Below are 26,418 nucleotides of genomic sequence, written 5' to 3' on the forward strand. Positions count from 1 at the left end.
AATGGAGAAACTGGAGTCATTTTGTCCAGGTAAATAGGCCTTTTACTTCCTCTGGGAAAAAAGTCTTTTCCATTACCTAGATCTGATAGGAATTTCTCCTGGAGCACATGAGTCTGGGAAGGGTCTACTACAAGTTACTACTACAAGACAAAAGTGTAGGCTCAGTATCCTCATTACACAGGGAGAGAATATGCACTGTTGCATTTAGGTTGAAGATTTGAAATGAGAAATTTCTGAGCAGTAATGGTTTCTAGAAACACCTTCTTAATTCCTCATGGGTCTTTATGAGTGGTGTGATTCCATCTCCTAGACTAGTTTGAAACATTTGCTGCTCATTCTTTGGTGGTGACTCCGTGAACACATGCCCAGTCTTGCATACTCCCGGTGCCCCCACTCTGCCAGTGTCTCCCACCAAGTGTTCCCAGTCTGCTTTAGGTTTGCTCTTGGTGGTCCTTCAGTACCCTGAGATGACACAACACTTAGCCTGGTGAGTGTCTATTTATTTTCTGTCCTATACAATGATTTCTCCTCGTGTGCATTCCAGGACTTGACAGTGTTAGCTATTACCAAATAGTAGGTACTTTCAGCATGTGAGCTGTGGTCTGTCCCCAGCCTTGAGAGCAGCAGCCTTCCCTTGTTTGTGGGGGTCAGTTGTGCCATGAGAAACTCTAGTCAAATAATCTGAGATTGCTATTCAATTGCAGAGAGTGCAGATCTACAAAACCACACATGAAGACCTTGTCTGTAGATTGCTCATTGACAATAATTGCTATTCATTTATTTATTTTATTATTTATGCCAGTCCTAGGGCTTGAATTCAGGGCTTAGGGCACTGTCGCTGAGTTGTTTTTGTTTTGTTGTTGTTTAAGGCTAGCAAGCACCAGCTTTGAATGGTGGCACTTGAGCCACAGCTCCACTTCCAGCTTTTTTGGTGGATAATGGGAGATAAGAATCTCATGGAGCCATACACTGGTGGCTCACACCTTTAATTGTAGCTACTCAGGAAGCTGAGATCTGAGGATTGAGGTTCAAAGCCAGCCTGGGCAGGAAAAGTCCGGGATATTCTTATCTCCAATAAACCACTCAGAAAACCAGTAGTGGCACTGTGGCTCAAGTGGTAGAGTGCTCACCATTAGCTGAAGAGCTGAGGGACAGCACCCAGGCCTAGAGTTCAAGCCCCTTGACAGACAAGAAAAAAAAAAAACCAGTCTCATGGACTTTCCTATCTTAGCCTCCTGAGTAGCTGGGATTATAGACATGAGCCACCAGTGCCCTGTTAATACTTGGTTTTAAAGTGGCTGTTTCCATTTTGCAAATGAGGAAACTAGATGGGTAGAGGGGAATTAGCTTGCAAATTTGTATAAGTGATGGAGCCAGTTTGACCCCGGGTTTGGTGCTTGGCTCCACTCTCTCAAAACGAAGAGACCCCAAAGGGACTCAGGTATGAGTGGAAACATACAAAATGCTACAGAGGGAACTTGCCATTGTATGTCCCAAAATAGAACCTAGTATCCATTTCCTAGCAGAGCAGACAAGGAGAAGATTTCTCTCAAGTATTTGGACTTAGCTGCCAAAATCTTTTGTGTTGTTTATGATTTTTTTCTAATTTAGTCAGTGATGATTCCCCCTCCCTACCCCTACCAGTTCCAACAATTCTTGCTTCTGGTGCCATTTCTATTTGGCTTGTGCACATTTTTTAATCCTTGTGCTGAATTATGTCTTCTCTAGATGCCAAGGCAGATGGATGGCACTTTTGTTATGATTCTGATATAAATAGCATCTGTTAAAAACTGGACATCACTACTTCTCTAGAAAATGAACACATGTATCTGGGAACTAGCCGCTTAGTTGTTTTTGTCTCTGACTAAGAAGTGTATCTGAAAGTTTGTGACTATTTTTATTTTATAATAGTTGCTAATCTTTACTTTACCAGGGCCCAGAGTAACCACATCCATTGTGTCAGAGTTCTCTTTTCCTGATAAACTGAAACTGAGGATGAAGTATGGTCAGGGATGTACTTCATATAGAATTTGGCATTGTTTAGTTTCCAGAATGAAGGGTAACATGAGCCCAGGCTTCTTTCCCTTGTAGTATTAGGTATTGATAGCGATTGTCCACCAATGTTAGTGGAGCAAGGCTGGGCATGGTAGCATACTCCTGTAATACTAGCTACTTGGGAAGTTTAGCTAGATGGAGTAAGGTCTGAGGCTGGTCCAGAGTATAGGACTGGCTTTGACAAAAGGCCAAGCCCTTGGTTGGAGGCATGGCTCAGGTGGTAGGGTGCCTGCCAATGAATGGAAAGCATCAGGTAGCAAGTTCCAGTTCAAGAGAAAAAAGGCCTAGCCCCTCCCAAGAAAGTCAACTAAAAGCAGAAGGACTGGAGATATTGCTCAAGTGGTAGGGTGCTTGTTGGAACACTAAGTCCTCCCCCATGCCAAGATGAATGAAACAAAAACTAATAGACTGCTCACTGCATATTAGGTTGGGTTGGGACTGATGGTGGGGCTGTCCTATTGTGGGGCTGTTCACTCCCCTCCACCCCCAGGGCCGACAGAAGCTACATTCTTACTTTCATGGAGAGACTAGAGGAATGGCTAGGATGGACGAGGAGTTACTTCAGCTTCCGACCTTAACCCTTGCTGCCCCTGAGGGCCACAGCCAAGCGAGGAAGTTTTAGAGGCCCTCGCTTCCCTTGCAAGACAGTGACCGCCCAAACCTTTGCTAGGGAGCTCTGTGCAGGTACCATTGGTTTTAAGGTGAACAGGAAGACCTCACAACAGAAGGGGCTATGGCTCAGGTCTTGAAGGAGGAATCAAAACGTGTCAGGTGGATAGGGAAGAAGGAGATGCTAGCGACAGTGTGGTGGGACCAGCCTGAGTGCGCTGTGGGGTACCCGGGGCACAGTGGACAGACGCGGCCCACACTGCTCTGGCCGGGTGCTCTGCTCCCCACAATGAGGAGTTTGCATTGCTCTCTGCATGTGCCTGCATAGTCATGTGATTTTCACCTTTCTTTTTTTGGAGATGATTTTAGGTTCACATAAAGTTGACAAATTAATACCAAAAGTTCCTGTGCACACCTAGCACTCCAGTGGTACTCTTCTGGCAAGTAGCCCGGCAGTGAGCAAAACCAGGAAATGGACACTGCATAAGATCAATTTAACTATAGCCAATATTAATCCAAAACATGATTAGCATGTCACCAGAGAAAATATCCTGTATATACAAAATTGGCATTGTGCATTTTTGCTCATGACTGGTGCTTTAGCACTGGAACCATGCCTTCAGCCTAGATTTTTGTGGGTATACCAGTACTGTGCTTGAACTCAGGGCCTGGGCACTCTCCCTTATCTTTCTTTGCTCAAGGCTAATACTTTACCACTGAGCCACAGCTCTACTGCTAGCTTTTGAGTGGTTAATTTGGAGATAAGAGTCTCTCGTTCTTTCCTGCCTAGGTTGGCTTTGGACTATAATCCTCAGATCTCAACCTCCTGAGTAGCTGGGAGCCACTGGCTTTTTTTTGTTGGTTAATTGGAGATGGAGTCTCATGGATTATTATGCCTAGGTAGAACCTTAGTCCTCAGATCTCAGCTGCCTGAGTAGCTAGAATTACACAGGTTAGCCACCGGCTCCTGGCAGGTCAATACATTTTTAAACAAGGAAGTAATATGACTTTATTTAACTTTATTTATTCTTTAGGTAGACAAGTCCTAGAAACAGAGGTGGACCAGTGAGAGAGAAGAGGAAGATCTAGAAGTAATTTGAAGTCACAGTGGATTTAGGCATTCAGAGAACAGAGGGTGTTTTCTGAGTCAAGCAAGCAGTAACAGCTGATTGATCTAAAAAATAACACAAAAAAAGGGCTGGGGCCAGGAGCTGGTGGCTCACACCTGTGATCCTGGCTACTCAGGAGGCTGAGATCTGAGGAACACAGTTCACAGCCATCTGGGACAGAAAAGTCTGTGAGACTCTTATGTCCAAGTAACCACCAAAGGTGGGGCTCTGGTGGCTCATGCCTGTAATTCTAGCTACTCAGGAGGCTGAGGTCTGAGGATCGAGGTTCAAAGCAGGAAAGACCGTGAGACTCTTATCTCCAATAAACCACTCAGAAAACCAGAATTGGTACTGTGGCTCAAGTGGTAGAGTGCTAGCCTTGAGCTGAAGAGCTGAGGGACAGCACCCAGGCCCAGAGTTCAAGCCCCATGACTGACAAAAAATAATAATAACAAGTAACCACAAAAAAACCAGAAGTAGAGCTGTAGATAAAAGTGGTAGAGTACTAGCCTTGAGCAAAAGAGCTCAGGATAGCACCCAGGTCCTGAGTTCAAGCCCCATGACTACAAAAAAAAAAAAAAGAGGCTGTAGGCAAGCACAAAGCCTTTAGTCTAAAGCCAAGTACTACCACAAAAACAGAAGTAGGAAGGAAGGAAGGAAGGAAGGAAGGAAGGAAGGAAGGAAGGAAGGAAGGAAGGAAGGAAGGAAGGAAGAGGGAGGGAAGGAAGGAAGGTAGAGCACGAAGCCAGGTGCTGGTGGCTCATGTCTATAATCTAAGCTACTCAGGAAGCTGAGACCTGAGGATCATGGTTCAAAGGTAGGCCCTGAGTTCAAGCCCCACAAGCCACAACAGAGAGAGAGAAAGAGAGAAGGGGGAGGGGGAGAGAGAGGGCGAGAGAGGAAGAGATGAGAGGATACAGGAAGCATTTCTACCTTTAATGACCAAGTTCCAGGGATGGGAAGGGCTTCCTTCTTTATTTCTTTTGTTTTGTGCCTCTCCTGGGGCTTGAATTCAGAGCCTAGGCATTGTCCTCGAGCTTTTTCTACCCAAGGCTGGCGCTCTACCACTTTAGTCACATCCCTGCATCTGGCTTTTTGCTGGTTAATTGGAGACCAGAGTCTCACAGACTTTCCTGCCCAGGCTGACTTTGAACCATGATCCTCAGACTCAGCCTCCTGAATAGTACTACAGGCAGGAGGCACTGGTGCCCAATGTCCTTCTGATATTCCTTCTGAACTCATTGTTGGCTTTGGATGTACCAATAACATAGGTAACACAGATGTAGTCCTCAAAGCTTGGTGAAATTCAAGCCTTAGTTGAAGCCTCCTAGCCAGACACAGCATTCCAAACAGGACAGAATCAGAATCTAGAGCTTGGACCAGCAATCTAAGAAGCCTTCCAAGATTCTGAGGGACACTGAAGTAGGAGCTGCAGAATTTTAGGACAGGGAGAAGGGAAAAGGGTACATGGGCCAACCTCTAGTGACAAAACATCCACGTAGAAAGGTTTGTGTCAGAGGGAACCTTTGTGGTGGGGCCCTGAGGAACTCGGGAGCTGGAGGCAGCTAGAGAAACAGGGTGATGTTTCAGCCTGGGGCTGTTACAAGGGCAAGTGGGCCATTGGATTGTTTTAAGCAAGGACTTAAAGGCAAAGAGTATGTCAAAATGTCTGTTCTGCTGTTGTAGGGAAGATGAAGGGAGCAACAGTGGGAATGTGTCTGAGTGTGTATGAGTGTATATATGCACCCTCATGTGTCACTAGTGTGTGCATGTGTCAATGGGTGTGCATACATGCAGGCGTGCATTTGTGAGTGTGTGTGATTTTGTGTGTGTGTATGTGTGTGTGTGTGTATTTGTGTATGTGTGTGTGCATGTGTGTGTGGGGGGGCAGGTGAGATGCATTGGCATTTGAATGTTTTCCAGGAACATATCCACCGGGGATGCCACGGTCCATGAGTGTGTGCACACCTGTCAATGTGTGCATGTGTATATGCAGGTGCCCAGGGTCCATGTGCAATTCCCCAGCAAACTGCAAGGTATCTGGTATTTTCTCAAACTTCAAGGCTTCATTTTTGGGATTTGATCAGCTAACTAAGGAAGTTGGTCTTCCTGTCCCTACTAACTAAGCCCTTTGCTCTCTTTTCAGAATTGTCAAATTGAGGAACAGTTTATCTAGGAAGAAATGATACACATTAGCACCTCCCAAAATCCTGCCACTGTCAACACCACCAAATCAACCAGCACCCATGCCAGGTGAGTTGCTTTTAGTCCCCAGTGGGGCTCGAGCCCAGGGCAGCAGTGGTACAGCAAGGTTGTGAGACCCTGCTCTGGGTCGCAGAGCCTGAGTAAGAGGAACCTTGAGCCCTTCTTCTTGGGCAGGTCCTTCACGTAGCACACAGTTACTGATCACTTTTCTGCTTGGAACGCCTGTGTCCAGCCTCCCAGCCACACTGGGATGTGCATTTTTTTTTTTTTGGTTGGTCATGGGGTTTGAACTCTGGGCCTGGGCGCTGTCCCTCAGCTCTTCAACTGAGCGAGTACTCTACCACTTGAGCCACAGCACCACTTCCGGTTTTCTGTAGTTGATTGGAGATAAGAGTCTTTCCTGTCTGGGCTGGCTTTGAACCACTGTCCTTAGATCTCAGCCTCCTGAGTAGCTAGGCTTACATGTGTGAGCCACCGGCATCTGGCTGGGGTGAACATTTTTTTTCTAATATATTTTTATTGTGAAAATACTGTACAGAGGGGTTACAATTACATGGGTAAGATAATGAGCACATTTTTTATCAAGCATTGTAGCCTCCTGCTTTGTTTCCCCTTCCCATCCCTTCGCATCCTCCTTCCTTCCCCCCTCCCCCGTCCCCCCCCACAAAAGTTGTAAAGTTCGTTTTTTGACATAACAACTTGTACATCTCATTGTTGCAATGGGTCCTCCTGTATCCCTGTTTTAACAATTTGTTTTTTCCCTTCCCCTCCACATATACCAACATCATATATAGTGAAAGCAGGGGTTATACCATCGGGGAGGGACATACAAGGCATGGGGTGAACATTTTAATACCAAGTGGCCTTGTGATGGCATCAGACCCAGGACCACCATTCCGGCCTCTGTGGGAGGCCATCTGGAGGACTGCCCCTCTGTCCCCTATGGGGTCTTGGGGCTGCATTCCCGCTTCCTGCCATAGGTGGCAGCAGCAGCAAACTTTCAGCCCTGTAGCCCAGCCAGGGAAACCTTGAAACTTTCCTCTGTTAGAGCTGGGACTTGGCTGGACTTGCTCTGGACCGTAAATAGGAGGCACCGAACTTGCCTTGTCTGCTGACAGGGATGGGGAGGGATGTAACTAGTTCCAGTCCTTTCATTTCAGAAGGTTCCAGGTGCACAGCTCTGAGGATGGACAACCGTTTGACAGTACACATGTCAGCTCAGGGTTTCTGATGCCAAGTGGCTTCTTCCCAGTGCCCTGGCTAGGTCTGTCAGTGAGATAAGTCTGTGGCACATGAACAAACCTGCAGGTTACCGAGACTTTCAGAGGCAGCCTCTGAGATGAGGTTTTATGCTCATGATGGAGAAACACATTATGAAACAAAACCATGTGAGCATTTTCTTTAGGCCCTGGGGTCTGGAGGCAGTAAAGGTATTAGTGCTGATATAGAGGGGCTCAAGGCAGCCACTCATGGCAGGGCTTGAGTGCTGGGCCCACCATCAGTCATGGCTCCCACTTTCATGACACTGGTGGGCTGACTACTAGGGAAGATGGCCCAAGCCATCTCAGGAGTCACAGTGCTAACTAAGAAAACACTGCTAGCATTGGACTAAGGTGGTGATGTGTGGAGGATAGATGGGGAAGCATCTGCTTTGCATGGTGGGAAAGGAAGAGTGGATAGTGTGTGTGCATGGTCTGTGTCTAGGGAAGTTGTGTGTGTGTGTGTGTGTGTGTGTGTGTGTGGTGTGGTGTATGATGGGTGATGGTACCTCGGGGGCCAGGCTGAGTGACAGGCTGGGAAGCCACTCAGCTGTGGGTACTTGGCGCTGGGGTGGACAGGCTAGGGTGGCAATTTGGTGTCAGCACTGAGAGTCTAGTGTGCAGTTTCCCAAGTAAGAGCTTGGTTGCACATGGTGGTAAGTGCATCGTGGAGGATACCAGTGAGAACACTAGGAAGACTTTGGTCTGTGCTGAGTGTGCCATGGCCCGAGGCTGCTGGCTACAAGTGAGCCAGTGGGCAGTGGGCAGTGGCAGCCTCAGGACCATGGGAAGCTGAGAAGGGGAAGGGGTAGCAGGAGCTGCTCAGGTTGGCAACCTAACCTGCTGTGGCCCGAGGATACTGGACACAGACAAGGCAGAGTCCCTACTGTCCCGACGCACCACCCCTGTGTAGAAGCACACCCCTACCTGGCTGGCTGGAAGTGTCTGGAAGGACACCACTCCCTGCTTACTCCTTACATTGTCCTAAATGCTGCCACTTGCTCACCTGTGTGATTGCCATTCACAAGCCATTAAACCACACTGACTTGGAACATTGGGTCTTTGGGTTTGTGTGTGTATGTGTGGGTGTTGGTATGTGTGTGAGAGCTTGAAAGCCATGCTGGGAGAGGAGACTGCCTTGGGGTGGGGCTCAGCAGGAGGGTGGGGGACAGGCAGAGATCTGTGGAAAGTGGAGGTGTCGAGGCACAGACCCTGGAGCTGGTGGGGGCTGCGGGCTGAGAGGTCAGTTTCTAACCGCATTTGTTTCTGCTACATTGAATTCAGATGACTGGCTGAATTGTTTTTTTTTTTTTTTTTTTTACCATACCCTATCATTTGGGGTCTACTTGCAAATCATCTTGCATTCTTGTAATTCCTAGTTGAGAACCTGCCGCCAGTTAGGCTGGCAGCCTGTTCTATCTCAGGTAGGCAGAGTGAGACCAAGTTTCAAAGGTGCCACTAGGCCAGGCTCTGTGTGGACTGCTTGCTGTGCGAGCCGCTCGCTTTTGGACTCCTAGGCCAGGCTCTGTGTGGACCGCTCGCTTTTGGTCTCCTAGGCCAGGCTCTGTGTGGGCCACTTGCTTTTGGTTGCTTATGTGTTCTGCTCAGTAGGCTGCAGTGCTGAGACTGCGCTGCAGACTCGAGGTGTTCATCCTTGTGGGTTGATGCCCAGATTTCCTCAGTATTCTACCAAGCCAGTGCCAACCTGGCTGTCCTTATGTCTTGTAAGACATGAGTCACTCCCACCCCCGGGCACAGACGTTCACCCTACCCCCTACCTACACTTGTGCACATACACCTGTGCATACCCACATCTGACATCCATGCCTGTGCATATCCAGATCCCTGACACCCCCCCACACACAACACTTACACCCCCTCGTGCACCCCCACCTGACACCCACACCTATGCACATGGACACACAGGTGACACCCCACACCCACACCTATGCACATACGCACATCCCCTCTCCACCCCCCCCCCCACACCCTGCTGCAATTGGATGGGGAGCTTAGGATTCAATTCTGGGGAGTTTGGGGCATGGCCTCACTGTCACTGTGTAAATTTAACTTTTTCTATCTGGCATTTAATGTTCCCACCTCTACAAATGTGAATAATGATATTGAACTTACAAGGACATCACCAAGTTGATTAAATGGAATAATACCCAGTGGTCAGCAAAATGGCTGCTCAGCTTTTGGATTAAATCTGCTTACCTTTGTGTGTGTGTATGTGTGATGTGTGTAGTATGTGTGCGCACGTGCGTGCATGCACATTCACGCACCTGTACTGAGGCTTGAATAGGGCTTGAGTTCTGTTTTCACTCAAGGCTGGAACTCTTCCAGTTGAGCCCTGGCTCCAGTTTTAGCTTTTTGGTGATTAATTTGATATAAGAGTCTCATAGACTTCTCTGGCCAGGCTGGCTCGAATCATAATCCTCAGATCTCAGCCTTCTGAGTAACAAGGATTACAGGTGTGAGCCACCAGTACCCAGAAGTGTTGGAAGCTGGAACCCAGGGTCTTGTACGTACTAGGCAAGTGCTGTACCACTGAGCCACATCCCCATTTAAAATTAGGTCTATACAATGTATAAGGATCAGATTAGGGTAATTGGCATGCTCATTAGCTCCAACACACCCCTTCTTTCTGGAACATTCAAGAGAAGATCTTGTCCACTAGTTATTTTGAAATAAGCAGTTCATGTTGTCAACCAGTTCCCCTATTGTGCTGTAGAATGGAGAGGTTATTCCTCCTGTCCAGCTGTACCCGTCAATAGCCATTCCTCTCTAGCCCCTCTCCATCCTTCCTCCCTCCCCTCTTCCTTCTACCCCTCAGCTAACTGCTCTTCCACTCGCTTCTGTAAGAGTATCTCACCAGCATCCCGTGAGACATGTTAGTGTAGTTGAGGCTAGGGCCCATGTTGCGGTCTTTTTAAAACATGACTTATTATCCAGATGCCGGTGGCTCATGCCTGTAATCCTAGCTACTCAGGAGGCTGAGATCTGAGGATAGAGGTTAAAACTAGCCTGGGCAGTTTATGAAACTCTTATCTCCAATAAACTACTCAGAAAAAACCAGAAGTGGTATTGTGGCTCAAATCGTAGTTGAGTAAAAGAAGTTGAGTAAAAGAAGCTCAAAGATAGTGCCCAGGACCTGAGTTTAAGCCCTAGAATCGGCACAAAGACATATAAAACAAAAACCCCATGATGTAGAGGATAATCTGCTGGAGGGCAGGGCAGGTCTTTTTCCAACTCTGGGCCTAGATTCGAGATAGCATGTTGTGTCTCCTGGCAGTGCACGATTGGCTGAACACTTGCTGAGTGTTTAAGTGAACTCCAAGCCATCTGTTTCCAGAAGTATACACATTGGCTCTTCGGAGCATGCAAAGAGCATCCAAAGACTTCCACTGAAGTCTCAGCAGCTGTTCCGTCCTGGGGTTGGGAAAAGGGGGAGGGGCACCCACAGGTCATCCAGACCATTCGCCCATTGGGAGAGGGCTGGTCCCCACCACTGGCTCCTGAGCTAGGAGGAATTACTTTTCATATGATTATTATTTTGCTCATACTGTCTCCAGCTAAGTGTTTCTTGCTTTGGATTGCTTTGTGTTCAAGTAATAAAGCTCACACCAGGCAGTGCATTCTGAATGATTATCTCACTCCTCGGGTGGGGGAATAAGGAACTGGGCCAGAGCTCTGGCAGCCTCCTTGTTATTAGGAGGGGGATTTATGGGGGAAATAAAGCCCAGGCTTCAGCAAGGGTGGTGACTTTGCGCATGCGTGAGGAGCAGGGATAGGCAGGAGGCTTGTGTTCTTCATCAGTCACCCAGCAGTTGCCCTGGGTTCCGGCTGCCTTCCAAGAACTTTTTCTTTTCTTTTGGTGCCAATCCTGGGGCCTTAAACTCAGGGCCTGGGTGCTGTCCCTGAGATTTTTTTGATCAAGGCTAGCACTTTACCAGTTGAGCCACAGCTCCACTTGCAGCTGTTTTTGTTGTTGTTGTTGTTTGTTTGTTTGCCACTCCTGGGGCTTGAACTCAGGGCCTGGGCACTGTTCTTGAACTTTTTTGCTCAAGGCTAGCACTCTACCACTTGAGCCCCAGCGCCAATTCTGGCTTTTTCTGTGTATGTGGTACTGAGGATTGGAACCCAGGACTTCATGCATGTGAAGCAAGCACTCTACCACTAATCCACATTCCCAGTTCTCACTTCCAGCTTTTTGGTGATTAATTGGATATTAGAATCTTAAGGACTTTCCTGCCTAGACTATCTTCTAACCTTGATCCTTAGATCTCAGCCTCCTGAGTAGTTAGGCATGAGCCTCTGGTGCCCGGCTTGTTTTTCATTTTGAAAAAGACCAGGACAGTCTCAGTGGTGGACAGCCACTGGCTCTTGCTGTCTGGGAGGAGCCCTTCTCCTGGACCAGGAAGAGGAGCTTCAGCCCAGCACCAGCTCATCACCTGTGTCTCAGGCAAGCTGCCTGCCTGCCCTGACCACTGCCCGCTCTCTAGGAAATGGGAAGGGATGAGGAATGGGGCCTGGGAGGCTTGGAGGTCAGGTTTTCAACAACCTTAAGCACATTTCCTCGCTCAGGGGAAGTCCCCAGTAAATGCTCATTAATTAGGCTATTTTATTATTTTCCTTCTTAAACTCCTTCATCAAGTTGAGTTTCTGATCTTAAATGATTTCATTGATGTGGGGAATTTCCACCCCTCTGCTGTTCTGGTTCAGATAGACCCTCCTTCCTTCCCTGACACCTGCTTGACTTGCTGCCCCAGTGACCTCCCTCTGCCAGCCCCATGCCACCGCGTGTCAGCACACTCACTTCCCTTCTGCCTCCCTGGGCTCCTCCTCTCCAGCTTCCCCTGGCTTGGGGCTGATGTCCAGAAAGGAGAATCAGAAGGAAGTTGCCCCCACTTGCTCTAGTTCCAGTCTGTGGCCCCTGGCTGTTGTTTGGTTGGTGAAGGGGTGTCAGTGAGTACATGTGCTCTGGAGCTTAGGCACGGCTAGAGATTCTCCCCAGGGGCAGCCCCAGGAAGCTGCCACGACCCCCAGGGGCAGCCCCAGGAAGCTGCCACGACCCCCAGGGGCAGCCTCAGGAAGCTGCCATGCCCCCGCCCCCTTCCCAGAGTGCACCCCATGCCTCCCTCCTCACTCCCACACTGAGGTGGGTCTGGATGTGCTCTGAGCACTGACCAGCCCCTCTGTGAGTTGGCACATCTGCCACTCCCTTGCTACAGGAAGAACCGGGGTCTCCCAGGGCCCATAGGCTTTCCTTCCTTAGGCCTCCTTCCTTTCCTGTGTCTTCTTTGCTCGATGCCATCTGTTCTCCTCACGCTCCTGTGTGGACTCACTTGTGTGCTTCCATTACTACAGAGGTAGATCCCGTGGCCCAGGGTTAACTCTATTTTATTAATTGATCCAGATACCTAGAATGAGCTGTGGACCTTCTGTCTGAGCACATTCTAGGCCGAATTCTTCAGGAGAATTCTGGGAATTTGCCTCTGCTATGATTCTCTGGTGTCAATTCAGTTAAATCATACCAGTTCTAGAACATGTGAAGGCTCCCCAGAGACTCAGCAGTTCAGCTCATCTGAGACACCAGCTTTGGATGTGGTTTGAGTGTGTAGCCCATGTATTGGAAGTATTAAAAGGTAGTGGGACCTTTAAGGAGTGGGGCTTTGTGCAAAGTAATTGAGGCACTGTTATCAGGAGAGATTAATGTGGCTAGGAGAGGGGGGAGAGACCTTGGATTTTCCTAGAGAACAGTTATTACCATTAAGTGGGCTTGGGTTGTGAATCCTGCCCTGCCCCCACCCCATCATGTCTCCACCATGCTGTCCCTACTGTGTGCAGCCATCGGGGTCCCCCCAGACCTGAGTAGTGAGGCCTCTAAGACTCAGGCTGGATAAACTCCTTTCCTTTATCAAGCACCCCGCCACATGAATTTTGTGATGGATCAGAAAACAGACCAGTGCCCTGTGGTGTAGTACTCATCTCCAGGGTCCTGCCAGCTGCCCATGGCAAATATGGTAGGCGTCCAGCTGTCAAATGCAGGACTGACACTGCCCCCTGGAGAGAGGTGGAGGAGGGACTAGTCCACATGGCTCTCCTACAGATACTCATGCATTTCTTCAACCCTGGAACTTTCTAGATGCTTCCGACTGAGGCCTGTCAAGCCGCGTCTTCTCTGATTCTGTGTTCTCATGCAGTGCCATGCACAGCCACTTGTTTTTGAATATTCAGAAGTTATGTGCTCACAGTTAATATGTGAGACCCACAAGGATTTTTTTTTTTCCTGAATAATTTGGCCAAGTGGAGCACCTTTGACAGTTTCACTGTAAAGCTTCCTTACCCAGCAGAAGCTGTTGAGACTCACTGGAGTCAAAGCACAGGGCCGCTTTCTGCTTTTCCACTTTGAGCATCCAAAAAGGAGTGATACTCATTTCTTTCTGGAACGCTGAGAAGCCAACCTCCTGTCTGCCGCAGACTGACAGAGCCTAAGAGTTAGAAACCACAAACGCCTGTGACAGTTTGCCGGCCTTGCTGTTGGTAGGGTACCTCCATGCTTTTCATATATCTGTAAAGCTGTGAATTCCAATTCCAGAATGTTCTTACCACCCCCCCCCACCACGTGCCACCCCCCCCCCGCCCCCGGCAGAGAGACTGCATACCTATCAGCAGTTCCATTACCCCTTGCCACAGCTCTTGCAACTGCTGCCATTGATTTGGAATGATATAGTATGGAATTTTGGGGTTTGCTATAGCAAACCCTAGTTCGCCATCATTCCTTCCCTGCCTCCCCACCCCCCATTTCCTCCCCAAGTGGAGTTTGTACTCAGAGCCTCAAGCTCTGGCTGGTACTATACCTATTTGAACCATGCCTCTAGCCCAACTTTTTGCTGGCTATTTTTGGAGATAGAGTCTCTTGAACTTTTCTGCCCAGGCTGTCCTCAAACTGCAATTCTCCTGATCTTAATCTCCTGGGTAGTTAGGATTACAAGCATGACTTACTGGCTTCTGGCTCACTGCATCCCTTTTTATGACTAGAGAACAGTCCGAAGAATGGATGCATCACTTTCATCACTTGATGGAACTTCTTGGCTGTCACGAAGTGATGACATTCATGTGTAGTTTTCTGCGTGCATGTGTTTTTGATTCGTACGCATATATCCAGGACTGAACTTGCATGGCCATATGCTAACTTTCTGTATCCCCCTTTGAGGAACGACCAAGTGGTATTCCAAAGCAGCTTTGTCACTTGTCATTCCCACCAGTAATGGTGGAGGGTTCCAGTGTCTCTGTGCTTTCTAATAATTCTTACTTGTTTCTTCTTCTCCTCTTCCTCCTCCTTTTTCTTCTTCCATCTTTCCTTCTCCTACTTCTTTTCCTCTTCCTCCTTCTTCCCCTCCTCTCTTTTTGCTTTTCCTTTTTATTTATTTATTTATTTTTTATTATGAAAATACCATACAGAGGGGTTATACTTACATGAGCAAGATAATGAGTACATTTCTTATCAAGCATTGTGCCTCCTCCTTTGTTTCCCCTTCCCATCCCTTCCTCTCCCCCTCCCCCTTCTTCTCCTTTTTAAACTTAGGTATTCTACCCATGACTTTTTTGCTAGTGATTTAGATTTGCATTAAAAAAATCTTTGTTATTATAAAGGTGATATACAGAGGGGTTTACAGTTACGTAAGTCAGGAAAAGAATACATTTCTTGGACTGGGAATGTGGCTTAGTGGTAGAGTGCCTGCCTGACATGCATGAAGCCCTAGGTTTGATTCCTCAGCACCACATAAACAGAAAAAGCCACTTCTGGCACTGTGGCTCAAGTGGTAAAGTGCTAGCCTTGAGCAAAACAAGCTTGGGACAATGCTTAGGCCCTGAGTTCAAGCTCCAGAACTAGAAAAAAAATACATTGTTTTTGGACAATTGTATTTGCATTTCTCTAAAGACTAGTTATAGTGAACATCCTTTTCTGTACTTACTATTTGTATATTGGGTTGTTTGCCTGGTGCCGGTGGCTCATGCTTATAATCCTAGCTACTCAGGAGGCTGAGATCTGAGGATTATGGTTCAAAGCCAGCCTGGGTGAGAAAGTCTGTGAGACTCTTATCTCCAATTAACCATCAGAAAACCTGAAGTGGTGCTGTGGTTCAAGTGGTAGAACACGAACCTTGAGCTGAAGAGCTGAGGGACAGTGCTCAGACCAGAGTTCAAGCCCCACAACTGACAAAAGAAAAAAAAAGGAAAAAATACTGGGTTATTTATCTTTTTAATTAGTAAATTGTAGGAACAATATATTGTTGGTGGTGGGACCTTTCTGGGTTTTTTTGTTTTGTTTTGTTTTTGGCAGCACGGTCTCACTGCATAATCTAGGCTGGGATTACAGTGCTATACCATATGCCTAGCTCTTACTATATTCCTGTATACAAGATCCTTATCAGATACATGACCAGTAAATATTTGCCTGTTTTGTGGGCTATCGTTTTCCCTTTCTGGATGGTTTCTCCTACCCCACAAAAGTTTCTAATTTTGATGAAATCAAATTAATCTATTTCTTTAGTTGCCTGTGTTTTGGTGTTTTATCTAATATATCAGTATCTAACCCAAATGATTTTGGTTATGACTTTGGGTTTTCTTCTATGAATTTTGTAGTTTTTAGTTCTGATATTCTTTTTTTCTGCATTTATTAAGATGAATGTTTTTCCTTAATTCTGTTAATATGCTATATAGTATCAAGTGATTTTTTGCATGTTTCACCCTTTTGATTTCTATGATATATCCAATCTAATTACCTGTCATCTAATTATTTTATGTATTATTAGATTCAGTTTGTGAATATTTTGTTGGGAAGTTTTTCTCTATTCATAGGGGATATTAGTGTCTGGTCTTGATGGCATTGACTGGGTTTAATATCGGCATAATCCTGGTCTCATGGAGCCTATTGGAGAATGCTCCCTCTCCTCTGATTTTTGGGGGTTTTTTTTTGGTGGGGGGAGATTCCAGGGTCTGTCACTCACTAGGCAAGCACTCTGCCACCAGGCTCACCCCTCCCCGCCCCTTCCCCTCAGCAATGTTTGTGGAAGAGTTTGTAATAAATGCAGAAAAGAAGCATATCAGAAAATCCTATACCTACTGAAAGAAAGAAAAAGTAAAAAATACTCAAGAAACTAGGAATATAAGGGAACTTCCTTGACCTAATAAAGAACATTGAGGAAAAATCCATAGAGCATACCATTCTCAATGATAAAGTGTTTGTGAGACCCTTATCTCCACTTAATCACAGGAAAAGCTGTAAGTGGTCCATAGTCCAAGTGGAAGGGTAGAGTGCAAGGCTCAGGACCACTAAAAACAAAAACAAACTCTCTCTCTCTCTCTCTCTCCCCCTCCCCCCTCTCTCTCCCTCTGAAAAGAGGGTAAGATAGTTGGAATACATATTGATGTCTCCCCCACCCCCCATGTGATGGACTGTTTTTACTTATTCTTTTTTTTTTTTTTTGGTCCGGCATGGGGCTGGGCGCTGCCCCTCAGCTCTTCAGCTCAAGGCTAACACTCTACCACTTGAACCACAGCGCCACTTCTGGCTTTTTTTCCCTGCTTATGTGGTGCTGAGGAATCGAACCCAGGGCCTCATGCATGTAAGGCAAGCACTCTACCACTGAGCCACCGTCCCAGCCCTTTTAATTATTCTTTACCTTCATTTATTTCTTCTGTAATCATATTTTTTCTTTCTTACTATAATTTTGAGATCAAACTCAGAACTTGTGCATGCTAGGGAAATGTTCTACCACTGAGCTGCATCCCCTTAGTGATTCTTTAAATGTGTGGTAGAATTCACTAGGGAAACTATCTGATCCTAAACTTCTTTTGTTATAGCTCTGTCTACCTCTTCTTGTTTATCTTCATCAATTTCAGTAACCTTCCGTTACCTGTATTGTTCTAAGGGTTTTCCCATTCCATTTGGATTACCTAGTTTGTTAGTGTGCAATAGTTGTTCATTCAACTGCCTTATAATTCTTTTTACTTCGGGAAGGGCAGTGATGACCACGATCATCCCTGATTTTAATAATTTAAATGTTTTCTCGTTCTTACTTTTTGGGGATGGCAGTCTAGATTTTTAAAAAAAACCATCAATTCTATTGTTATTTTCAAATAACTAATTCTTCGTTGATTATTGTTGTCTACTCTAGTCTTTGTTAGTTTCTTTATCATGTTCTTTGGTTTTTTTGTACTTTCCTGGAAGCTTAGTTATTAAGTTGAGGTTTTAATTCTATTCTGTTCTGCTTTGTTCTATACTTCCGTTCCATTCTATTCTATACCTATCTTACTCTGTTCAATTTTGCAGTGCTGGGAATTGAATTCAGGGCCTTGAGCTTGCTAGGCATGTGCTCTACCACATGGGCCACACTCGTTGGTCATTCTGTTGTTTTCCTGGGGCAGAGTCTCACTGTGTGGCCTGAGTTGGCTGAGAATACTGGTAGGCATTACCATGCCATTTGTGAAGTTTGTGGGATATGCTGACAACAACCCAGAATCATGATTTTGCACATATCTGAAAGTGATTGAAAGCTGGGCAGGCAACATTTTTACATGGCCCTCTGTCATTTCAGAAAAGGGATAGGAAGCTGGGTGTTAACAGTGTCTGTTTGAGGATAATGGATCTGTTCTCTCATCACAGGGACTTAATGAATAAGATGGCGGTTCTACCAGACTGGCAAGCTCTGTACCCTCAGACACGGAAGTCCAACTACTCAAGGCCACACTCTTCACCGTGTAAAGTTCCCTTGAAAAATAGCTTTCAGAACATGTTCAGACCTTCTTCCTCTACGTCAAGTGAGTATTTGCAAGCAAATAAAAATAAAACACCAGCAGAAGACTGCCTCCCCAGCTTAGCATGTGCCTGGCTCAGGATGGAGGGTCACATGGTCCATTCTTGTTTGCGTGTGCTGTGTGGGAAGCAGCTGTGGACTGATCAGCCCACTTGTGTGTGGTTTTTGAGTGGGTAGGACAGGATCTGATCCGGGACAGTGAATTTGCAAATCTAGGTACTTAATTAACTGCTGTGTTATATAGTACACTGGTTCTTTGTTGTTGTTGTTGTTTTTAAAGTAATGTATTTTTTTTAGTAGTCTTTAGGTTTGTAGAAAATTTGAGCAGGAAGAATAGATAATTCCCATACTGCTGTTACTCCTGACTCATCGAGAGGTTTTTCAGGTTTGAATTTTAGGATTAGGTTGGAGGTAATTTAGTGAAGGGAGTAAGGTCTGTGTCTAGATGCACTTTGTTTTACATGTGGATGGCCACTTGTTCCAATGTTATTTATTGAAAAGACAACCTTTTCCTTGTGTTATCCTCACTGATTTATTGTGCATTTTGACATTTAAAACATATATATATATATATATATATATAGTACTTCTGATCACATTCACCCCTGTTACCTTATCTTTATTTATTTTTATTTCTTATTTATTTTTATGATGGTTCTGAGGTTTGAACTCAGGGCTTGGGCTGCTATCCCTGAGCTCTTTTGTTCAAGAGCTTTTGTTAGCACTCTACCACTTCCAGCTTTTTGTCAGATAATTGAGATAAGAATCTCACAGACTTTCCTTCCTGGGCAGGCTTCAAACCATGATCCTCAGATCTCAACCTCCTGAGTAGCTAGGATTATAGGGGTGAGCTATCAGTGTTCAACTTCTTCACTTATTTTTGTTTTTTCTTGCTGAGTGATAGAAAATTTTATTGCCACAGTTTATCCATTCAACCAGTGAAGGGCACTTTGCCATAAATATCCACATATTATAATATATATTGTATATATTATATATTAAAAATATATTTTGTTGGTCATAGGGCTTGATCGCTGGGCTTGGGTGCTGTCCCTTAGCTCTTGAGCTCAAGGCTAGCACCACTTGAGCCACAGTGTTACTTCCAACTTTTTCTGTTTATATGGTGCTGAACCGAGAGCCTCATACATGCGAGGCAAGCCCTCTACCACTGAGCCACCTTCCCAGCCCAACGCACATAGTGGTTTTTTTTTTTTTTTTGAGATCTTTAGTAAGGACCTTGTATTCTCTTGCTTCACTTTTTGCTCAAAGCTGGTACTCTACCACTTGGGACACAGCTCCACTTCTCACTTTTTGCTGATTATTTGGAGTTAAGAGTATCATATCCTTTTCTGCCTGAGCTGGTTTTGAACTTCAAGTCTTAGCTGTTCGTATAGCTAGGCTGCAGGGGTAATTTTTAAATGCAGTGAAGGTTTTTTTTTACTTTTATTGATTACATATAAATAAATATGTATTTGAGTCTCATTACTTTAAACATAGGAGCTCTGCCCTCATCACTGTTTCCAGTTCTGGCTTCCTCATCATTTTAACAAATTTCTGTCTCTGCTGAGGTCCCCTGGTGTCATCACGTCCTCTGTTACTGTCTCTGTTACTGAGTTGAACATGTTTCTTGGTCATAGTTTGCCCATGTTTTTGTATTGGTTTTCCTGTGGGTGTTCTTCTGATAACTGTTTAGGTCATCTTTTCCTTTGTGCTTGCCTTGCCATTAAAAAAAAGTAATACAAGACATTTGTATAGGAGAGTAGAGGGAGAAGTAAATGGTATTTGTGCCTAGAGAGGACCCCTCCTCCTCTCAGGCCTTTCATGAGTGGGTGAACTGACGTTGCCACTGATGTGAGCCGTCTGGACCTGGTGGCATTTTCCTTAGATTTATGTTGTGCTGATTTCACATTTTCTTCTTTGAGACCTAAGATCTGAGGTCTCTGTGTTTGTAGCCCCTCTGTCAGTGTGAGATGCTAGAGTGGAGCAGCTCTGTTTCTCAGCTCACTTCCATGGGACTCTGGCTCTGCACTGGACATTCAGTATCAGGAGAACCCTGTCCACCCTGTTGCCGTGCTTGGAGCCTGGGGCTGCCCCCTGTGGTGTTCATTCAGTGAAGCCCTAGGTGCTCCAGAGGGGTTGGCCCCGCCCTTCTCTGTTGGCATTACACGCATGGCTGCCTTGCCACAGGCCAGCACTGTGAGGGTCCTGGGCCAGGAACCCACACCACTCCACAAATGGCTATGAATAACAGCAAACCCAGCGCATTTGCTCTCCCACTACTGCAGATGAGCTCTCCTTCTATCTTGGGGACTGGCTCGTCCTTTCTGGAGCGGGTCTGTGAGTCCTCAGAGCTCGGTGGGGTTTTCTCTGAGCGTATTGTTGGCCCCTGTGTTGAGGTGAGAGCGGTAGGATTTCTCCATCCTGCACAGATGGACAGTAATCCCTCAGCTCACCCCAGCAACATGGCATCCGTTCGTGCTCCCCAAAGCAGGTCTGCAGGTGTGGTACCCCCTTAATTTCCAGCCTCAGAGGTTGTATGAGGCACTTGTGGTAAAAAATATTTCCTTCCAATGACTTCACATAGTTTCCAGTCTACATTTTCTGCTACCTTTTATTAGCTTCTGAGTTGTAAAGTGGAGGCTCCTTGGAGAACTACTACAAAATACGAGCAGAGTCTGAGGAAGGAGCTCACAATGGAGGCATCCATTAGCCAGAGGCCTGTGACCCTGGGTGGCGGGGGCCAGGGGGAGGGTGCCTGGTACACTAGCTCTTGGGGGGGTAGAGGAGGTAATACCAGCTCTTGGGGTATACCTGCTCCTCGGGAGAGGGAGATATGGAGTCTGTCCCCTTCCTGAGCAGTTTTGAGGTCTGGTAGGGGGTTTGGGGGTTGGTAAGCTCCTTCTCCCTTATGGTGTATAGTCCTTGGTTGGCTCTATGTCCCAGGTGCCATCTGTAACTAGAACAAGAGTTCCACATGGGAGATCCCAGGTGTCTGGCTGCTGGCTGCTTTCTATGTGCACCCCATCTACATATATATCTCTCCCTCATGGGCCATTCTAACACCCTCCCTTTTGCCCCCACACCACCACAGATCCAGTTCCACAGGAGCCCCACCAGCCATTTGTAAAACCTTGTTAGCTCCAGAACAAACAAATCTCATCTTCATTCTGCTTGTTTCTGTCCTCACTATGGCTCCTTGCCTCTCCCCTCTGTTCTTGCCCTGTCACCCATTTTCTACTCAGCAGCCATTGTGATCGTAGAGCCCACCCAGGCCAGGTGCACTGGCCTCACCAGCAGGGCCCTTACTGCTCTGCCTCTCCCCTGGTACACACCACGATGCCCATCCTAGCCTGAGCCCATTCCTGCCTCCAGCGTCCTCACCATTGCGGTGGTCTCCCTGTTTAGGACACTGCTACTTCAGCTTTTGGGTTTGCTGGGCAAGCTCATAAGCCCCCTGGAGGAGGCTTTCCATGCCACCCATGCGAGCCCCTGGGCACCGCCTGCACCACACTCTGCCACATTGTCTTTCCTCCTCTCTGCCCTGGCCACCGTCCACCATTATCTTAGGACTTCCTGGCTGATGACCACTCCTGTCTGTTTTTGCTGTCCAGATGGTGGGCTGCACCGGTCACAGGCAATGCATGTCTGACAGGTGGGCAGTGCCTAGGCCATCGTTCCCCAGGGATGCATATACCGCCTTCACAGTCACTATATCTGAGGATTCCCCTCCCTCCCTAGGCCCAGTATTGGTACACATGCATACATGCACATGTGCGTACACACCCACACATACACATACTGACTGCATACCATAGCCAATAAAGCTCTGGGGTGCAGGCACACCACCCATGCCTCTACCCCAGAGTGACTGTGGGGGCCCCTCCACGGGCTCTAGAGATGGCTTAGGTACCCCTGGTTGTGAAGATCCCCAACAGCCCTTGGGGTGCATCATGCGGTCCTGCTCTTTGAGGCCCTAGTCTGGCTCAGGGCCCCCAAGGCAAACATCTCCACTTGCTTCAGGCTGATGAGACATTCTCATTTCCAGGAGAACACTGGAGCTGCTCGTCCCTGGTGGCTACCATGGTAACAGGATAGGTGAGGCAGGGGTAAAGCCACCACCCTGACCTGCTGCGTGGGACAGGGTTGCTCTCTAACCTTTGAAATCACCCCACGGAGGGGCAGGGATGACCAGGCTGCTGAAGTGCCAGCCTCTTGTCCTGCCCATCCGTCATAGAATATCACACTGACCATCATGTGGTCTGTTCATTGTCTCCTTCGATTGGTGCCACAAGGTGGTTTGTGGTTACATTTACTTGTTCCTGACTGTTGGCCTCACCATTATTTTTATCCAGGATGGAGACCCATAGTCTGTTTCCTCTCACTGCTGACACAGGCCCCCAACACCCAGCATATCAGTCACCTGAGCACTTTTTTAGGCCACTCAGCTTTTCCATGGCTTGCCGCTCACTTGTCCTTCTGACTTGTAAGGGATCATCTAGAGTTAAGCATCACATGCTTCTCCCTGAAAAATGGTCAAGGCCAGGCAGACATCATACTTTAAAGAGTGATTTGGTTACTACTTCTCAACTAAATTCTCTCTTCCCATAGTCTTAATTTTTCTAACAATATCCTATGTGCTGTGCTCTGTGTGTGTGTGTGTGTGTGTGTGTGTGTGTGTGTGTGTGTGTGTGTGTGCGGCACACGGGTACTCAGGCTTGAACTCAGGGCCTGGATGCTGTCCCTTAGCTTTTTTACTTAAGCTTGTGTTCTACCAATTGAGCCACAGACAGCTTCACTTCTGGCTTTTTGCTGGTTCATTGGAGATAAGAATCCCAGATTTGTCTGCCAGAGCTGACTTCAAACTGGGTCTCAGGTGTCAGCTTCCTAAGATTAGCTAGGATTATAGATGTAAGCCACCAGCACCTAGCCCTATGTGCTTTTAGGAGAAGAATACCTTTCCCCCTGTTTTTCTCACCTAAGTCATAGTTGTTATTCTCTAGTGACAAAATTTCAGAGGTAAAAAATGACGATAGTAAACCTGGAGCCATTGGCTCATGCTTGTAATCCTAGTGACTCAAGAGGCTGAGATCTCAAAATTGAGGTTGAAAGCCAGCCAGCACAGAAAAGTTCATGAGACTCTCTTCTCCAGTTAACAACCAAAAAGCTGAACATGAAGCTGTGGCTTCAAGTGGTACAGCACCAGCCTTGAGTGAAAAAGCTCCTACGAATAGCTCCTAGGCCCAGAGTTCAAGCCCTAAGACTGGTACAAATGGAAAAAAAATGACTAGATTTTCCATGACTGAACTTATAGACCTAAATATAGTGGAAGAACCTGCTTGGTTCTGTTCTTCTTTTTATGTTTGAATAGCAAGCTCCATCTCTCTTACAGCCACAGCCATTGCAAATCCAATCCTGTCCTCCTTGGATATTAAGCGGATTCTATTTCAGAAAATTTCTGATAAAAGGGATGAATTGAAAAAAGTCTTCCAGCTGCTCGACACGGGTCAGAACCAGACCGTGAGCAAGAATGAATTGAGAAGAACCATCACCACTTTCCTGTTGCCACTCACCAGAGAACAGTTCCAAGATGTGCTGGCTCAGGTGTGTTCATGGGAACTGGGACATGTGGGATGTGCTGATGGAATTCAGGTCCTGGGTGCTGCCCCTGGGCTCTTTTGCTCAAGGCCAGCTAGTGCTCTACCACTTTGAGCCCTTGCACCACTTCTGGTTTTTTGGTGGTTCACTGGAGATAAGAGTCTCACAGACTTTCCTGCCTGGGCTGGCTTTGAACTGCAATCCTCAGATCTTAGCCTCCTGAATAGCTAGGATTATAAACATTAGCTGTGGAACCTGGTAATATGTTGATTTTTTTAATGTCACCTTTTAAGGCTATGTATATTTTTAACAACTAGTAAGACAGAATTTACATATCACAAAATACACTTTTTTAAAGTTATAAATTTTGTTTTTAATTTGCCAAATAATCTTTAAAAGAGAATTATAAAAGACAAAAAGCATACTTTCATTCAGACTGCCTTTTTTAAGTAAGTGATTTGCTCTTAATTACAAATACTGGGTACGACAATACCTTCTTTTCAAAACCAATAACTACAAGAGTGTATTGTTAACCTGTATGAATCAGTGTTTTTAATTTATTCACAGTTGTGCAACTGTCACAGCAACAGGCAACTTAAAAGCTGTTTTTACTGGGCCCATGAATTAACTAAAAGTAGGATAAAAAGGCTGAGTGCCCAGCCCCCTCTCTGCTTTATGTCTGAGTCCTCTGATCTGAGCCATTTCCTTCTGTGGTCACTTTGCAGTCAGCTGCAGGAAAGACAGGATTTACCTAGAATAATCTTGTGACACAGCAGGTTGGCACCCCCCCCCAGGCAATGCCACCCGCTCATCACCTTGTGGCACAAGGTGCAGCAGCTGCAAAGGCAAGCTCAGGCCGGCCGCCGGCCACTCATTCCTGCTCTCCTCTAGCCGGGGGGGGGGGCTCTCCAAAACCCCCAGGACAAAGGCCACATAGGTGACTTGGGCTGGTTAAAACTGTGTGTCCCCTGCCCCCAAGTCTACCTATTTAACCTGACACAGATGCCAGCACCCTGAGAACAGCAGAGATATTCTGAAGCACTATCTTCTTGAACACAGCTCCACAAAATGCATCTCCTTTGTCTGCCCTTTTCCATGACACTCTATTTGGCATTTTGGGTGAATGGCTGGATGTGCTCTGTGGAACACCTGGGGTGTAAAACTCCATTGTCACCAGCACTGTCTAATTGGGGGACAGTGTCACCATCCCCAAAAGAAAGTCTACCGTGTATCCATCACAGTGATTCTGCCCTTGCCTGGAGCCAGCGCTTCGGCTTTCTGTCATTGTCAGTGGTACATAGCTAGTGAACGGGGCATACTTTGGTATTTGCTTTTTCAATGCCTATATCTCTACTGCATTCTTTTTTTTAGGGCCAAATAGTAGTCCACTGAATGGATACACTTCTTTCTCTGTTTCCCCTTTCTTTAGAGGGTGGACCTTTGAATTGTTCACACCTTTGGACTTCTTTGAATTCCTTTGTTGTGACCCTTACTGCCCAGGGTTCTGTGTGACCACAGCTGGCAGTTGTCTTGGCTGCACACCTGTGGGACTTGCTGTGTCCCATGGTAACATTCTGACTGTGTGTGTGTGTGTGTGTGTGTGTGTGTGTGTGCGCCATTCCTGAGGCTTCAACTTAGGGTCTAGGTGCTGTTCCTGAGATTTTTTTGTTCAAGGTTAGAGCTCTGGCACTTGAGCCACACTTGAGCCACAGCTCTACTTGTAGCTTTTCTGGTGATTAATTGGAGATAAGAGTCTCACAGTTTTTTCTGCCCAGCTGGCTTTGAGTTTCATTCGTCAGATCTCAGCCTCCTGAGTGGCCAGGATTACAGGTGTGAGCCACTGGGCGCCCAGCAGCATTCTGACTTTTAAAGAGCACTCTTTCTTGTAAGCATTGCGTTCATTTCCTCTGAAGCTAGATTTAACTGACACTTTGTACCAAATGGAGAATTAAAATATTATTTCCTGCTGTGTGCCCTTATAGTCATGCTCTAATGTGTAATTTACAATTTTGACAATCTTCCCAAGCTAATCAGATATGCAGGAAGGGGGAAAGTACAGAAAATATGAAGTGTGTATTTGGTTTTAAAAGTAACATATGTTTTTTATATTTTTTTATTTTTTAAGAAGCCACTGAGATCCCTGGAATGTCAAAGGCATTTTTTTTTTCAGAGCAGGTCTTGTAATCTCTCCTGAACAACAGACTGGCTTCCCTAGAGCTTGTGGTTGGTGGAACCTAGGAGTCAGTAATGAGGTCCCAGTGTGCTGTGGGGACCAAGGTCATGGCCAAGGTCGACAAGAGCGAAGGGTAGACCCTATGCTCTGGCCTGGGCTGCACTTCTGTAAGTCTTTCTGACTAGCCCACATGGTGACTCAACCTCCTTTTCCTGGAGGTGGAGACCAAGAGGTTTCATGGCCCTTTACCTTTGAAGGTGGACAAAGCATTTTCTAGTTAGGGCTGAATTTCTGTTAGCTCTGATTTCTTTCAAGAGCCATGGCAGGAATGTTTTCATGTAGAATCGTACCAACTGGCCAGGGTGAGAGGGATGGTTGGCTTCTGTCTGGGAGCAGCCCTGTACCTTGTTACTTTCCACATAACCTCGGTCTCATTATTATTATTTGGGTCCGGTCGTGGGGCCTGAACTCTGGGCCCGGGTGCTGTCCCTCAGCTCTTCAGCTCAAGGCTAGCACTCTACCACTTGAGCCAAAGCACCACTTCCGGCTTTTTTCTTTTTGCTTATGTGGTGCTGAGGAATCGAACC

The 26,418-nt window shown here is 46.5% G+C and overlaps 1 protein-coding gene across 1 annotated transcript in view; it reads left to right on the top strand.

Moving 5' to 3' along the window:
- The first annotated feature begins 17,919 nt into the window (after nt 1–17,919).
- Efcab6 (EF-hand calcium binding domain 6) overlaps nt 17,920–26,418 on the top strand; it is a 181,939-nt gene continuing 173,440 nt past the window's right edge. The window contains exons 1-2 of the mRNA XM_013025738.1: nt 17,920–18,067; nt 23,453–23,664. Of these exons, the coding sequence (XP_012881192.1) occupies nt 17,920–18,067; nt 23,453–23,664 (360 nt within the window). The remainder of the gene's footprint in view (nt 18,068–23,452; nt 23,665–26,418) is intronic.

This window comes from Dipodomys ordii, unplaced genomic scaffold (assembly GCF_000151885.1).
Source record: "Dipodomys ordii isolate 6190 unplaced genomic scaffold, Dord_2.0 Scaffold87, whole genome shotgun sequence".
Taxonomy (NCBI): Eukaryota; Metazoa; Chordata; class Mammalia; order Rodentia; family Heteromyidae; genus Dipodomys; species Dipodomys ordii.